The sequence below is a fragment of the Podarcis raffonei genome, chromosome 8 (assembly GCF_027172205.1).
Source record: "Podarcis raffonei isolate rPodRaf1 chromosome 8, rPodRaf1.pri, whole genome shotgun sequence".
Taxonomy (NCBI): Eukaryota; Metazoa; Chordata; class Lepidosauria; order Squamata; family Lacertidae; genus Podarcis; species Podarcis raffonei.
The window spans coordinates 75,073,331-75,088,523 of NC_070609.1; the positions used below are offsets into that span (position 1 = coordinate 75,073,331).

General features: G+C 44.1%; 2 protein-coding genes across 6 annotated transcripts in view; one reads left to right on the plus strand and one right to left on the minus strand.

Annotated features, from left to right (window-relative positions):
* The window catches only part of LZIC (leucine zipper and CTNNBIP1 domain containing), a 34,428-nt gene extending 24,563 nt beyond the window's left edge, over positions 1-9,865 (minus strand). The window contains exons 1-8 of one of the 5 annotated variants that reach the window (XM_053400893.1): positions 9,717-9,865; positions 7,493-7,618; positions 6,450-6,585; positions 5,908-6,006; positions 4,196-4,291; positions 3,656-3,737; positions 2,213-2,250; positions 1,810-1,850 (exon numbers count right to left, since the gene is read on the minus strand). In XM_053400893.1, the coding sequence (XP_053256868.1) occupies positions 1,810-1,850; positions 2,213-2,250; positions 3,656-3,737; positions 4,196-4,291; positions 5,908-6,006; positions 6,450-6,585; positions 7,493-7,593 (593 nt within the window). In that variant the 5' untranslated portion in view covers positions 7,594-7,618; positions 9,717-9,865. Of the gene's footprint in view, positions 1-1,809; positions 1,851-2,212; positions 2,251-3,655; positions 3,738-4,195; positions 4,292-5,907; positions 6,007-6,449; positions 6,586-7,492; positions 7,620-9,425; positions 9,505-9,689 lie in introns of those variants that run through there. The other 4 variants (XM_053400888.1, XM_053400890.1, XM_053400891.1 and 1 more) reach the window with 4 other exon arrangements.
* A 48-nt stretch (positions 9,866-9,913) lies between these two features.
* The window catches only part of NMNAT1 (nicotinamide nucleotide adenylyltransferase 1), a 28,562-nt gene continuing 23,282 nt past the window's right edge, over positions 9,914-15,193 (plus strand). Inside the window, exon 1 of the mRNA XM_053401932.1 lies at positions 9,914-10,037. The gene's annotated coding sequence lies outside the window, so the exon portion shown is untranslated. The remainder of the gene's footprint in view (positions 10,038-15,193) is intronic.

Sequence of the window (15,193 nt, forward strand, 5' to 3'; positions counted from 1 at the left end):
ATGGAAGGTAGTCGCCTGTTTTATGGCTGATCTACTGTGGCCTTTGTTCACTAATAACCCAGCGAGCGGCTCCTCCCAGCCTCATGTTCCTGCACTCCCAAAAACTGCTGAATAAGGGAGAGTCATGTTTTGGCAGCATTGCAGTATGCTACAGCCAGCACCCTTTTGGCAACCTACGCATGCCTGCTAGCCAGGAAAATAGAATATAGGCATTGTGCTTGTTCCTTTTTTAAACTGGGGAGGGGAGAGGGAGATAGCAGCAGTTTCTCAAGTTACTATACAATGAGTTCATCTGGGAGCTGTGGCAAGGGTAAGAGAATTGATTGGCAGGGGTGATATTCAGTACTTTCTTTTGAAAAGAAATTAAAATCAGGCCCCAGGCAAGCTTACATATGATCTGTAACAAGCAGAAGAGGTAGAAACAAGGAAGAAGTTTCATATTCAGGATTAAATCAAAACAGTTTTTCAAATCCATTCACTTTCTGGGGTTCTAAGTGAACAAGATCTGTAGCGATTAGGAAAAGGGCATTCTGCACGTAAATTCAACTCTTAAGACTGAATAGGTGAGTCCTGCAACAAACTAAGGTCAAAAATGAAGGGGAAAATGACAGAGAAAAAGAATGTGGATGGCTTCAAACTGCAAAAAAGTGAAAAACCAGTATAGAGGAGATGGCAGGGCAGAAAGATATGCTCTCCAACACCACTCCCCCACACCTGCAAAAAAAAAAAAAAACCCAGTTGGACAGTTACTAAGTTGTAGCCAACCAAGTCCTACTCTGAGTAGACCCATTAAAATTAACAATTTAGCCATGTCTGCTAATTTGAGTAAGACTTGGTTAGAAGCATCACTAAAGGCACTCTGCACATGCCAAGAGGCAATTATTTAGGGAAAAGCTACAAATATTGCAACCAGATTATGGGGTTTAGTCCTAACAAGCCCTCTTCCGATGGAGTTTTCAGGGATGTCTCAACTCCTTAAATATGGGCCTAGCAAGAGGATGCCCTCCACAGACACCAACTTGGCAAATTACCCACCATCCAGTGAGAAACCTAGTGTGGCATTTCTGTCTAGAGCTAAGAAGACCCAGATTCAAGACCCTACTCAGGCTAGCTAATTACTCTTTATGAGCCTGACCAACACTGAACATCTCCAGGTTGGGCTGGGAATGACCCCTCTGAAATCCTGGCGCACAGCTGCTGGTCAGTGTAAACAACACTGAGCTTGATAGGGTTGGAAAAAGGCAACTTCCCATAATCCTAAGTGAAAATTGTTGAGAAGGAGCCCAAAGGGACGAGGGAACTTTTAGCTCAAGCCGATAAGTCACAATCAACCAGCATCTTCCAGGCCTAACAAGATCAACAGTCAGCAAGCGCCACCTTCATTCAGCAACAGAACAGGCAGCATCTAAAAAAAGTAGGATTCCTCTCTGTTTGTTTCCACTTGGAAGGAAGCAGTTTCATGCCGGCCTCCCAAAACATGAGGGAAGAATGGCAGATTGTAGCCCATAACACGCCTGGCTACCGTAGGAGGCCAGAAACAGGGCTTATTGACTGCGTTCCCTGTCATTCTGGTCCACAATGTTAAATTGGCCCAGAAAGCTCCCAACAGGGCTGCTATTGTTTGCCAATCAAGACACGGAGGACACAATGCTGCCCATTCATATCCCAAGAGAAACCGGGAGGGCAGGAGGGCGCTCGGCTTGTTTTGAGACAAGCAAAACTGTGTCGCATTCCACACTAGAGCTACATTCTCTCCCCCACCCCACTTTAAAAAACCCCACACAATTCCAGCAAAAGAACTGAACTCACACAGCCATCAAGCACCAAGAGCTGCTGAAGAGAGATGCTTTCTGCCATCACATGTAACAAAAATAATAGAGAAAAACATTTTACTAGAGAAATGCACAATTTAAAGTGGGGAAAATACATACACAATGCATACATTCAAAAGGTTACACAATTAAGTTAGTTGGTTTCATTTCCTTGTTTTTAAAAAGTACCACTTAGTGGTTTTAGCCTCTGAGCTTATGCAGCCCAGCTCGCCAAAGGGCACTTCAAAAACGATCTTCATTGTAGGTTAGCTTGCCTTTAAGATAAAGAGCGTTACAAAAAAGTTTGTAAGAAACACACAAATACAACATGGTAAAAAAACAAAAACCCCAGATCCAATGCAGCTGAACATAGCCTGCTTTCACTGCTTTGATTTCTCTACCTCAAAACTTGCCAGCGCGAAGACCTTATCGCCTGATCCTGCAGTTAATGAAAAAGAGGGACTGTTTTAAAATTCTGCCTTTATTCCATCAGCAACATCCAGCCTCCAACAATAATTATTGATTAACAATTACAAGTGTAAATTGATATAGCCATACTAATCACACACAGAGGTATTTGATAGTAAGATTTATTTATATTTTTAATATGTGAATAGAATGTTATGCACTTATAATTATATGAGTTTTTGATCCACTGTTTTAAGTCTTTCTTAACTTGGAATACAGTAGTACCATATTGCTTCTCTTATACAAGTTTCTTTTAATATTTTCCTTTATATCTTTTATCTCCTTATCTTAAACCTGACCATGCTCAATTTCCCCCCTCCCTTGTTGAATTCTTAGAATACTCTGTGAGTTTGTTATACATTTAATAGACTAACAAAAATAAAAACAAGAAGAAATGATGGTGGACTGAACTGCATTGATTTAAATGACAGATTGCACTGATGTTAACCACTGATGTCAAAACCACTGATTTTAACCATGGATCTCAAAACTGCACTAAACTGCAGATTTGGGAGTTTCTTAGAATTCCCAAGCAATTATCGGTACAACACTGCCAGTAAGTCATATGCGGGTAAGATGGCAGGCAACTATTTACCACATTGGCCTGAATATAAGCCGCCCCTGAATATAAGCCACACCTTTAAAATTTAAGGGGGGGTAAAGAAAATAAGACAATACCCTCTCCCTTAAAATTCCACAGGCACTCACACCCGTAAATGTCAAATGTAGAAGAAAATCCTACGGGTACTAGAGAGGACCCGCAAGTGGGTTTAACACCTGTTCGTAGCACCGTAAATGCAAATTTAAAAATCAATACTGCACTGTAAAATATAGGGAAAGCGATGTATGACATTAGAATTAATTGCACAATAGTCTCAAGCTCGCAAATCTGCAAGAAAACATTTTTTTGTTCCGTTTTACCATATGTTTGTTTCAGCAGCGATATTCTAAAAGCCAATTTTTGTAAGGTTTAAAATTTAAGCCGCACTTTAACTTTTCACGGTCAGAATTTGGGGGGAAAGTGCAGTTTATATTTGGGCCAATATGGTATGTGGACTACTTATTTTCATTGACTGATTTTGCCAGGCTGATCTACAGGATCAAGTTGTATGTTGTGACTGAGACTGATAAGCATCATTTGGAATAAAGTCAAACCAGTCTGTCATTGGATTGGAAAAAATGCTATTTAAGTTACACTCATGTTCATGCTATATGGCAGTGAATCCAACCTCCATGCCTGTTAATGAAGAGGAAGCAGATGAGCTGTAGTCATGAACTAAGGATGATGAGACACCATTTCTTTTCTCCTGATTGTGAGAAGTTTGACACACATGATCAAGGAAAGAGGCATGGGGAGATTTTTTTTTTTAACTTACCAAGATCACTGGAAACTCTCACAAACTGGCTGAGAGCAGCTCCTGCATTTGTTGAAAGAAAAGTCTCATCATCAGGAGTCAGCTGTAAACACAAAGAATGAAAGAAATAAGAATGAGCTATGAAACTTTTAATATCACTTAAACCAGTGATGGCCAAACTTGGCCCTCCAGCTGTTTTGGGACTACAACACCCGTCATCTCTAGCTAACAGGGCCAGTGGTCAGGGATGGTGGCAATTGTAGTCCCAAAACAGCTGGAGGGCCAAGTTTGACCATCACTGACTTAAACATTTAAAATGAAAGTGACATAATGAATACAAGAAAACATTTCCAAACAAGCTTTCATAGCTTTAAGATTCCAGACAAAGCCTTAAAGAGTGTTGAAGCATAGCAAAAAAAAAATCCAATTCTGTAATATTCTGTGCAGTTTCTAAGGGATCCAGATTCTGCAGCAGGGTATAAGACTAGTACTACACAACATGTGTAATCCACGCAATTCCATTTATAGCCCCATGAAGGACATGCCAAGCAAATTTAGTACCTTCTCCCCAAGCTTCCTGAGAGCAGTGAGAATTTCCACTTTTTGCTGAGTATAGACGTCCCGTCCCAACTTTCCAACAATTAGATCTCTGTCCATCTATAAAGGGGAAGAGAAAACCGGGAAGTGGGGGGTGGATGACACTAATTATGCATCTGATGTATGAAGATTTACACAGCCCTTAGGAATTAACACCCATTATTTGTGTACCATGAGAAAGAAATTTGTGGCATTTGCTAAGTGTCAGTAGCAGAAAAGAATGACTGCCGTCTCCCACCATCAGCCCCATCTGGCATGACTCACAGTCAGGGATGATGGGAGTTGTAGTCCAGCAACAACCTGTCCAGGTTACAGGTTCCCCATCCCTCCTTGGGCAGAGTTCTCCCATCACACATTTCCATGTGATTGTGTGAACCAGTTCACAGGCACCACATGGGGCAAAGCTCCCAATTAAATCAAAGCTTCTACAGCCTGCCTGAATCATCATCATCTTCTTCTCATTATCATTATCATTAACATTTGATTACTGACTGCCCTATACCCGCAGGTCTCAGGACGGTTCACAATATAAAATCACAACACAAAAGCACAAAAGACATAATAATAATAAAAAAGTGGAACAACCAATAATCCCCCCTCCCCAAATTACCATATTTTTCACCCTATAGGGCGCACCTAGTTTTTTTTTTGGGGGGGGAATAAAGTAAAAAAAATTATTCCCCCCCCCCGGGTTTCGGGCTGCAGGCTGCGGGCTCCCAAGGCTTGCGGACATCTGCCTGAAGCCTGGGGTGTGCTGCGGAGCTTGCCGGTATCCCCTGTTGAAGAAGAGCAGCCACCACCGCAGCGCCGTGCCAGCCGATTAGCTTCCCAATCCGGCGCGAGGTTCTGCGGCGACGGGGGAGCCCTGCGCTCCGAAGGCAGCGCTGCCGGCTGCAGGAAAAACGGAGGCGAGGGAGGAAAGACGAAGCTGGAAAGGAAGGGAGGAAAGGAGGAAGCTGGAAACACCTCCAGCTTTCAACCCATGCCTGAGGGGATGCCCTCGTCCCGGCGCGCAGGGCCAGGAGGGGCGGTGCTGCGAGCCGCTCGCTGCCCAAAGCGAACGCAAGCGGGAGCAAAACACACTGCCCGCGCAAAACACACTGTGCGTCTCCATCGAAGGAGCAGCCTGGAGAACCTCAACATCTGCCGCTCACCATCCCGCTGCCGACTGAAGCCAGCCCAGCCCGGAGCGCGGGAGTTCCCGCCGGGCTTTGGGCTACAGGCTGCTGTCCGCAAGCTTGGGGAGCCCGGCGGGAACTCCCGCCGGGCTCCCCAGGCTTGCGGATATCTGCCCGAAGCCTGGAGAGCGAGAGGGGTCGGTGCGCACCTACCCCTCTCGCTCTCCAGGCTTCAGCGAAAGCCTCATTTGCCCCATAGGAAGCACACACATTTCCCCTTCATTTTTGGAGGGGAAAAGTGCATCCTATAGGGTGAAAAATACGGTAGTTTTCATAATTTAGTCTGCCCAGCCCAGGACTAGGCAATGCTGTTAACACTCCCAGCTTCTAATTTTTGCAAATCAGTATAAAATATTGTTTAAGATTTTCAAGTTTTAAAAAATTAGTAGATCACATTGGGATGCCTCACAGGAAGCAGTTTATAAATGAAATGAACTAATGATTCTAAACATACTTCACGTATGTACACTTTTTAAAAAGGTGATAAAACATCTTTACCTCTGCCAATCTTGTCCGCAGCTGCCCTGGCTGCTTTTTGGCAAACATCCTGATGACTTCTGGGGTTTTAAAAGCCTGGCTGATGGCCGCTTGTATAGCCTGGAAGAGGAAGATTACAAGCTAAAACCCTCGCGAAAGATGTTGCATTACACTATTGGTCCATCTTGTTCAGCATTGTGACTGGCAATGTCCCACTGGAGTTTTAGAGAGGAGGCATTCCCAGGCCCATCTAAAAATGATCAGATTTAACCTGGGGCATTCTAGGTGCAAGGCAGATGCTCTACCACTGAGCTACATCCTTTCGCTTAAGAAATAGGAAGCTGCCTTAGCTCAGCATTGCCTAAACTGACTGGCAGTGGCTCCAAAGGGTTTCAGGCAGGGGTCTCTTCCAGCCCTAGCTAGATATGCTGTGGATTGAATCTGGGACCTTCTGCAGTCAAAGCAGATGCTCTCCCTTTGAGTGATGGACCCAATGTCATAATGCAGTGTTTTAGACACTACGTCAAAAAAAAAAAAAAAAAAAGTCCCCTCCAAACACTCACCAACTGCATCCCACTAAGTTCGTCTACCAATGTCATGTTTCCAGACATGATCTTCTTCAGGGAATCATTGAACTCACTCAGCTGCTCAAGGGTTTCTTTCTTGGTCTCTTCATACTCATCTGCATCCAGATCATCTCTGAATAAGAGCAAGCACTGCGACTCAGCCAACAGGTTAACAACAGTAGGGCTCTACATAGGAACATAGGAAGGTGCCTTGTACCGAGTCAGACCATTAGTCAATCTATTATATTTCAACAGCCATCCCTCTTGTTAATAGTGGGCTGCTTTCCCCATCTCACAAAATTAATGATGCCAGTATTTTCCTGTGCCACCCTGAAACAGTGTGGAGCTGCTGCTAGTCGGTGTAGGCAGTACTGAGCTACGTTACCTCTAGGTATCAGTTGCCACGGAACAGTAACAGGAGACAGCTAATGTCCTCATGTCCTGCTTGTGGGCTTCCCAAAAGGCATCAGATTGGACACCAAGGGAAACAGGATACTGGACTAGAAAAGTCTTTGGTCTGATCCAGCAGGGCTCTTCTTACATTCTTAACAACAGCAACACAACATACTGGCATGTCACATGAAGCACTGCCCTTGGAAGATCCTTAAAGGATGTCTGAAAAGGACGAAATCCAAATGAGTGCATGCATCACCCAGTAGTGTCTGGTGCCCATTGGTACTGGCAGGCCAGAAGGCAGGGAGCCTAACAGTAGGTGGAACCAAAGTCAACTAATTCTAGCTTTGTCCACATTCTCCTCCCTGCTAAGTTCTACAACGGCAATACTGAGATTATGAAGGAGGAGGCTGGCAGGCAATCCCACCCTCCTATACTAGTGCTATGTAAGAAGTCAAGGTAGGGTCTGACTAAGAGCAGGCTGACATTAGTGGGACTGTGCCCCATTAGCCCTGATAGGCCAGCCTCCAAGGACATCATACGATCCATCTACAGCTAAAGACTGGATGGATGCCTGCTCTGCCATACATGGCGTTAACACAAAGATTTTGTGACGGATTAGTCAATTTCAGGATGGAATTTATTACCTACACTCCTCCAGATCTTGCAATTGCTGCATTAGTCTATCCAGTTGCTCTTCCAAGTTCTGTTTCAACTTACTGGTCTCAATTGCTCCCCTTGAAGCCATTTCAAATTTTGTGCATTACAGACCACCTGAAAGAGACAAGAAACATACATGTAGTGTGTGTTATTTAAACTGCCAATATCATAACGGTGTTATACAAATTGACGATGCAACTGCATTTGGAATATTGTATGCAGTTCTGGTCACAAAGGATATTGTAGAGCTGGAGAAGGTTCAGAAAAGGACAACAGAAATGATCAAGAGGATGGATTGACTCCACCCCCTAAAGAAAGATTGCAGCATTTGGGACTTTTTAGTTTAGAGAAAAGACAAAAAAGACTTATATCATGATATAAGTCATGATATAAGATATATTATTCATGGAATGGAGAAAGTGCACAGTAAAACATTTTTCTCCCGCTTTCATAACACTAGAACTCATGGGCTTCCAATGAATCTGAATGTTGGAGGATTCAGGATAGATAAAAGAAAGTACTTCTTCACACAGCACATAGTTAAGCTGTAGAACCCACTCCCACAGGAGGCAGTCATAGCCACCAACCTGGATGGCTTTAAAAGAGGATTACACATATTCATGGAGGGCAAGGCTATCAATGGCCCCTAGTCACAATGGCTATATTCTACCTCCACTATCAGAGGTGTCATGCCTCTGAATATCAATTGCTGGGAATCACAAGTGGGCAGAGTGCTATGTCCAGTTTGCAGGCTTTTGACAGACATCTGATTGGACACTGTGAAAACAGGCTGCTGGACTAGATGAGCAATTGACTGCTCCAGCAGGCTTCTCTTATGTTCTTAAAAGGAAATAGCAGGCTAGTTATATAGCGAAAGTGGCATAAAAGAACTTCGCTCTAGTACAAAGTTAAATATCATCTTCTTTATTTAAACATGCCCATCCTATTCGAGAGGCTCAAAGAAGATAATATTGTATTGAGGGATTATTGTAGCATGATTAACTCACCCTAGGAAGCAAAATTAATTTAAAAAATTACCAGGATGTTTGGTTTACTAGTATCTAGTGCAAAAGTATTTCACACCAAGGACCAATATGTTCAGGCATGCCATATTTTTCCCCCAGTTTATAAAATGTGTTTTAAAATTATAAATAGATTTCCTTCTAATCAAATAGGGGTCGGGACACTCAGCTAACTCTAGAAAATAGCCAGTTTGGCTCTGAAAGCCAGGGTAGAGTAGTGGTTAGATGGCTGGCCCTTGGAGACCAGAGTTCAAATCCCCATTTGGCCACACAAACCCTATCTGCTTTTTAAAGAAACATTAGTCACAAATCAGTGTACAATAACAAAAACAGCAAATCCAAATGACATTTAAAAAACATTAAATACAAGCATACTTCATATAAGCAAAAAAATAAGCAAAAACCAACTCCAGTCAGACAGCTCAGCATGCTATCAGCAATTTAGAATGTCATCTCTGTAGTCTAATTTACATAAGCCGCTGAAAGCTACTGAGGAAAAATAAAAATAAAAGCCTTTGAGGCCCACCTAAAAACATCGGTTTCTCTGTCAATTCCCTGATCCACAATTAATTTGAGGAGGAAAATGTTAGGAGGGGCCCAGCGACAATAAACTGGGAGCCAGTCTTACTAACACAAAATACAATTTCTGACACGCCCCCCTCTCTTTTGTAGCTGGGGATGAAGCCTCACCAAGGAAAATTTGCCGCAAGCACACACACCCCGGACCTCTCTAGGGTGCTAAACCTTACCCTAAATGAGGAGTGGGAAGCCTCTGGCCCCCAGGATGCTCCCCAGCTGCACCCCCCCTCACACACACACTGGCATCGCACCCTCCTTGAACCTTTTTGCATGGCCGGATTATTCCCCTCCCTCCTCCAGTAATTCCCCCCTTGCTTACCCGAATGGAGAAGGGTGTGTGCACAAACTACCAGCCTACTGTACAAAGGTGAAATTTACACTTCTTGCCCCGCCCACAGCTGGCATGTTCCAATCCCCCATCCCCACCCCAGAAGGGAATGGGCTGAAAATGGCTCCCCGCCCCAGCCCAAACCATTCAAAACCCCCTCCCAGATCCGCAGGCGGACTCCTTTCCTTATATACACCCACCCAGCCCACCATCCCTAGTATCCTTCTTCCACTATTAGCTTCTATTCTTACATACCCCAGATTATCCCCGCATGCCCCTTACCCCCCAGATAATCCACACTCCTTCAGCCTTCTAGAAAACCGACATTCCCAACTCCCCCAATCACATCCTTTCTTCAGGCAACGGGGTCCTCTATTTCAAAAGCCCAAACCCTTCCCACTTCCGGTTTCAAGATTGTGTGCCGGGGACCGTTCCTAGGGACGGACACGGCACCTCTTTCGGCGCCCGCGACCAATAAGAAGCTTCCCCGTAGGTACTCGTGCAATACTGTTCCCCCGCAGGCGGCCAAACCCGCACAGTTCGGTTCCGTCCCTAAAGGGTTGTTGGCCGGAATTTGTCGGGGAAGAGGCGCCCTCCAAACTGGTAAGAGCCCATTTAGGGGACCTTATGGGGTCGCGATATGAGGGATGGGTGAGTTGTTTTGGATTAGTGCGGGGTTTTTTCATGGCGACTGATGAACCGGTGAGGGGACGGGGCTGTAGTGAAGTCAGGGAACCCTTGAATGACCCCGGAGGCAGAAAGTAGTGCGGTGGTGATAGAAGTTGATATTGTTCATATTTAGCGTGCTTGTGAGTGATGGCGAATGCCAATTTTAACCTGCATTCACGGGGGGGGGTGTATCCAGTCGAGATATACACGTTCATGCAGCTGTAAAAGTGTGGTAGCTTTTTCCAGAAAGGGCTAAAATTAAGAATGGGCAACTGAGGATTCATTTCTTAAAATTATGTGTGTGATCTTCAGCCATAGCACCCAGGACAGCTCATGGAATAAAACCATAAGTTATAAATACAAGGGCAAAGGGCTGGAGATATGAAGAGGGATTTCACCTGGTGCTAAAAAGATGTTTAGCATGGTAAAGAGGGGAATGAGAGGAGAAATAATCGCCATCCTCAAATATCTGAACGGCTGCCACATGGAGGATGGAGCAAGCTTGTTTTCTCCTGCTCCAAAGAGTAGGACTTGAACCAATGGCTTCAAGTTACAAGAAAGAGGATTCTGACTAACTATCTGGAAGAACTTGGCAAGAGCTGTTTGACACTGGCCGTGAGAAGTGGTGGACTCTCCTTTCTTGGAGGCTTTTAAACAGAGGTTGAATGGCCATTTGTCATGTATAATCTAGCTGAAATTCCTGCATTGCAGAGGGTTAATGACCCTTGAGGTTCCTTCTAACTCTGCAGTTTTAAGATTCTATGCTGTTACCTGGTAGCCCTTCCAAATGTAGGAACACAGCAAGCTGCCTTATATTGGGTCAGGCTATTGACCCATCTAGCTTGGTATTGTCTGCACTGACTGGCAGTAGCACTCCAGGGTTTGGGGCTGGAGTATCTCCCAACCCTAGCTGGGAATTGACTCTAGGTCCTTCTTCGTGCAAAGCAGACACTCTACCACTGAGCTATAGCCCTTCCTTAAAATCACAGCTATGGTGAAATATAGGTAATGAGGAGGTGTTGTAGGTGGGAGGTGAGAGATGTCTTCATGTTGTAAGACATAGAGGAAGTATGTGCTTTAAGATTTTGTATGAACCTTTAAAATAATAATAGTGCATCCAATCTGCTACTCCTGTACATGGCTCAGCAGGCTGCAGGAAGTCACTCTAAGGTGCAGAGGGGAGCACAAAAGTATTTTAGTGCCAGCCAGCTTGAAACTGCCTTGTGGTACATTTGGCAGAAAATCCATCACAGTGGAAATAGTGTGTATGTGGGGTCATTCTGTTGATCTGCAGCCCACTTCTTCTTGGGGCTCCACGAGGCTGCATTTTCTCTGTAGGTGAATAATTGGTATCAACTTCTCTGAAAGGCTGAGTGTAGGAGAGGTGCTTTTTTGGTTTTTTTTTTAAGTCAGCCACATTCTTATACCTTTTACAGCAGTGTGACATGTAGACATTTAGCAGGTGAAAGCTCTTCCTGGCAAAAATTGATAACCAAGTAAGTCTCATTCAGAGTAGATCCACTGAAATTAGTGGAACTACATTACTCACATTTTTAACTTAAACGGCTCTACTCTCTGTGTACAGTTTACTCTGAGTAAGACTTTTTTTTTATAGTATTACCATTAAAGTGGTACCTTGGGTTACAGACGCTTCAAGTTACAGACACTTTGGGTTACAGACTCCGCTAACTCAGAAATAGTACCTCGGGTTAAGAACGTTGCTTCAGGATGAGAACAGAAATCATGCAGCGGCAGCGGGAGGCCCCATTAGCTAAAGTGGTACCTCAGGTTAAGAACAGTTTCAGGTTAAGAACAGACCTCCGGAACGAATTACGTTCTTAACCCGAGGTACCACTGTAGTATTATAGCAGTTATATCCCATCCTTTCTCCAAGGAATTCAAAGTGGTGTACATACTTCCTCCCCTTAATTTAAGCCCCACAACAACATTGTGAGGTGGGTTAGCACTGAGAGGCAGTGACTGGCCCAAAGTCATCCAGGGAACTTAATGGCTGAGTGGGGATTTGAACCCTGGTCTCCATCACGCTAACCACTACACCACACAGTTTGCCAAACTTTCCTGTATTCATATCCCACCTTTCCTCTAAGGAACTCAGTGTTGGCATACACAGTTCTCTCCCCCTTAACCATTTTTTTCCTTGCAACACTCCTTTGATGTAGGTTAGGCTGAGAGACTGTGACTGACCAAAGGCTTCATGGCTGAGTGGGAATTTGAACCCAGGTCCTCATCTGACATTCTAACTACTGCACCACACTGGCTGTGGACTAGCATTGGATACAATGCACAGAGAAAATCTGTATCTTTGGGTTGCTGTTGGGGTGTGGTGCATGGGAGTATGTGTCAGCTACATGGCCAGTTCTGCCGCCACTGATGGAAGTTGTAGTTCAGCAACCTCTAGAAAATCATACAGGCTAGCCACCCCTAATATATAGGATCAGGGTGTGTGATTATAAAGGAACCCAAAGTCAGAAACAGCCAGATGTTTTGCTTCTATTTTGTCTAAGAGTCACTGGGCTGAGATGAATAGTTTAAATGAAATCTTAATTTCCACCTTTTTAAGGCCCCTTGTGCTTAATGAGGGTGATTTCTGTATAAGCATGCTCAGGATTTATTGAATTCCATTTATTAATCAGTTCTAATAAAATATTTCAAAGCCATTTCACAGTAAAAAGATTGTACTGCATGTTCCCTGGGGTAATCAAAAGTCTTGGCTAGGAACTCTGACATGATCTAACTCTGAATTGTTTAATACTACTAGATCAGAATTGTAACTTGGCTTAAATTCATCAATTCCTGAAGACAAAGTAGTTTTGAATTTTTTTTAAGGGTTCCTAAATACTTTCAAATTCATTGTGAAACAAATGTGAGGTTTGATAATACCTCAATAGAGAGAGTTCTACAGGAGTTAGCTCCTCATTCATTGCTGATCACTAGATTGGCTGCTTTTTAAAAAGCAGAGTAAGATCTATTTCCAATCCAAACGTATTACATATTACTATATTTCAATAGCACCTTAATTTATATGTAACTCTGATTTCCTCTTCACAACAACTCAACCCTGCTGTATAAAGGTAACAGCCCCATCCATTGCTCCATCCACTTTTTTGCCAGTGCCTGTACACATATTTTGCCCCGGACTATGCCCTTCAGTGGCAGATGGCCCCCAAAGCTTGCCCAGGGGAGAATGTGGCCCTTTCCTTGGAAAAGTTTGACCACTGCTGCAGTAGGTGGAGAAACCCAGCCTGATGGGTGGGGTAAGAAGAAGAAGAAGGAGGAGGAGGAGGAGGTGGTGGTGGTGCCAGCTTTGTACTGTGGAGTCTGATCACATGATGAAGAGATCCGCTTAGAAGCCATTTTGGCATATAATTTAATAATCCATTTGTGCAGCAAGCTAAACTCCACACACACAAGCACATACCCTAAAGGCAGGCCATTATCTGGAGAGTTAGAGCCTCCCTTCCCAGGAATATACAATCTGACTATTTTAACATACTGCTCTGCAAAAAGGAATTTTCAGATCGCCTCTACACAGCTGCATGTCCCTTCAGCCTGGCGGGGGGGGGGGGAAGCTACCTGAAATCTTTCTGTTGGAGAAGAAAGCACCCTTCTAAAAAGTCCCCTTAAAGATAAAAGCGGCTGACTTGAGAACAGGCTACTCCCCTCACTTTGAAACTGGAGCTCTGGAGCATCGCCTTCATCTGTCTCTTGTTCCATACCCGTTCCCATAGCAACCCTCTCCCAGTTAATCTGCTGCAAGGAGCTTCTACATTAAGTCAGGAGTACACATACAAAAGGAGGAAAAGGCTTTGAGGGCTTACTGTTTTGCTCCCTTCCCACAAAAAAAGTATCTGTGGATTTTCAAAAAAATATTACTCTTTTTAAAAAATTAGTAGAATTTTCTACAAAAAGATTTTGAAAGCCAGCAGCCTCCCAGAGCTATCCTTTAAAAAGAACCCTGAAAGCCACGACTCCCCCACCTACTGCACCTCAAAAGGCTGCTTAATGAATAGTTAAAATCTTTGGCTATGAATATCCCCAGATCTGAAGGTCTTCCCACTGTGTCTGCTGCAGAGATCAGTCCGTTTCGAAAAGAGGGAAAGAACTGAAGGCAGTTTAGCAGGCCGCTCATCGTGGTAGGGGCAGACGAATCCAGCCCCTGGCAGATTACAGGTCAGATGTGCCACAGGCAGCCACACTCGGAGACTGGCTCATAACAGATCCCCGTCTTAGTCTCTTTGTTCAGTATCAAGCCAGGAAAAACCACGTTCACAAGCCAAAATAGTCCCAGGACAGAGAAAAATGCTATAAAGGGGGGTGGGGATGGATGCCATTAAAAGAAAAAATAGCACACTTTTGAATTTGCTGTGCGAGTGCAAAATATCAGGACAGACCCAAAACATTTCAGCTTTCTTTTCATTTGTTAAAGCTAGTAGTCCTCATGATAGTGAAAAAACAACCGTGTGTGTGTGCGCATGTGGAAAGTCAATCTTTTGTGTGCATGCGTAGGGGCAAATACAACTTCCTTTTCCTCCTTTGCCTAAAAATTTGCTAAAACTCCCAAAAGGGAACACATCAGCATCTAATTTTTCAGATAGGCTTGCTTAAATAAGCATGTTTTGAGCAGGCACTGAAAAGAGTACAGTGAAGGTGCCTGCCTGGTGTCAATAGGCAAGGAGTTCCAAAGTAAAGGTGCCCCCACGCTAAAAAAAATTTGCTTTTTTTACAACTGCGGAACACGTATTATGTGGAATCTGTAGCATTGCCAGTACCACAGACTGAAGCAGTCAGGTCAGTGCATATGGGGTAAGATGCTTCTGCAAGTAAACTGGCCCCAAGCTGTTAAGGGCTTTATATGCCAATACAGTGGTACCTCGGGTTACATACGCTTCAGGTTACAGACTCCGCTAACCCAGAAATAGTGCTTCAGGTTAAGAACTTTGCTTCAGGATGAGAACAGAAATTGTGCTCCGGCGGTGCGGCAGCAGCAGGAGGCCCCATTAGCTAAAGTGGTGCTTCAGGTTAAGAACAGTTTCAGGTTAAGAACGGACCTCCAGAACAAATTAAGTACC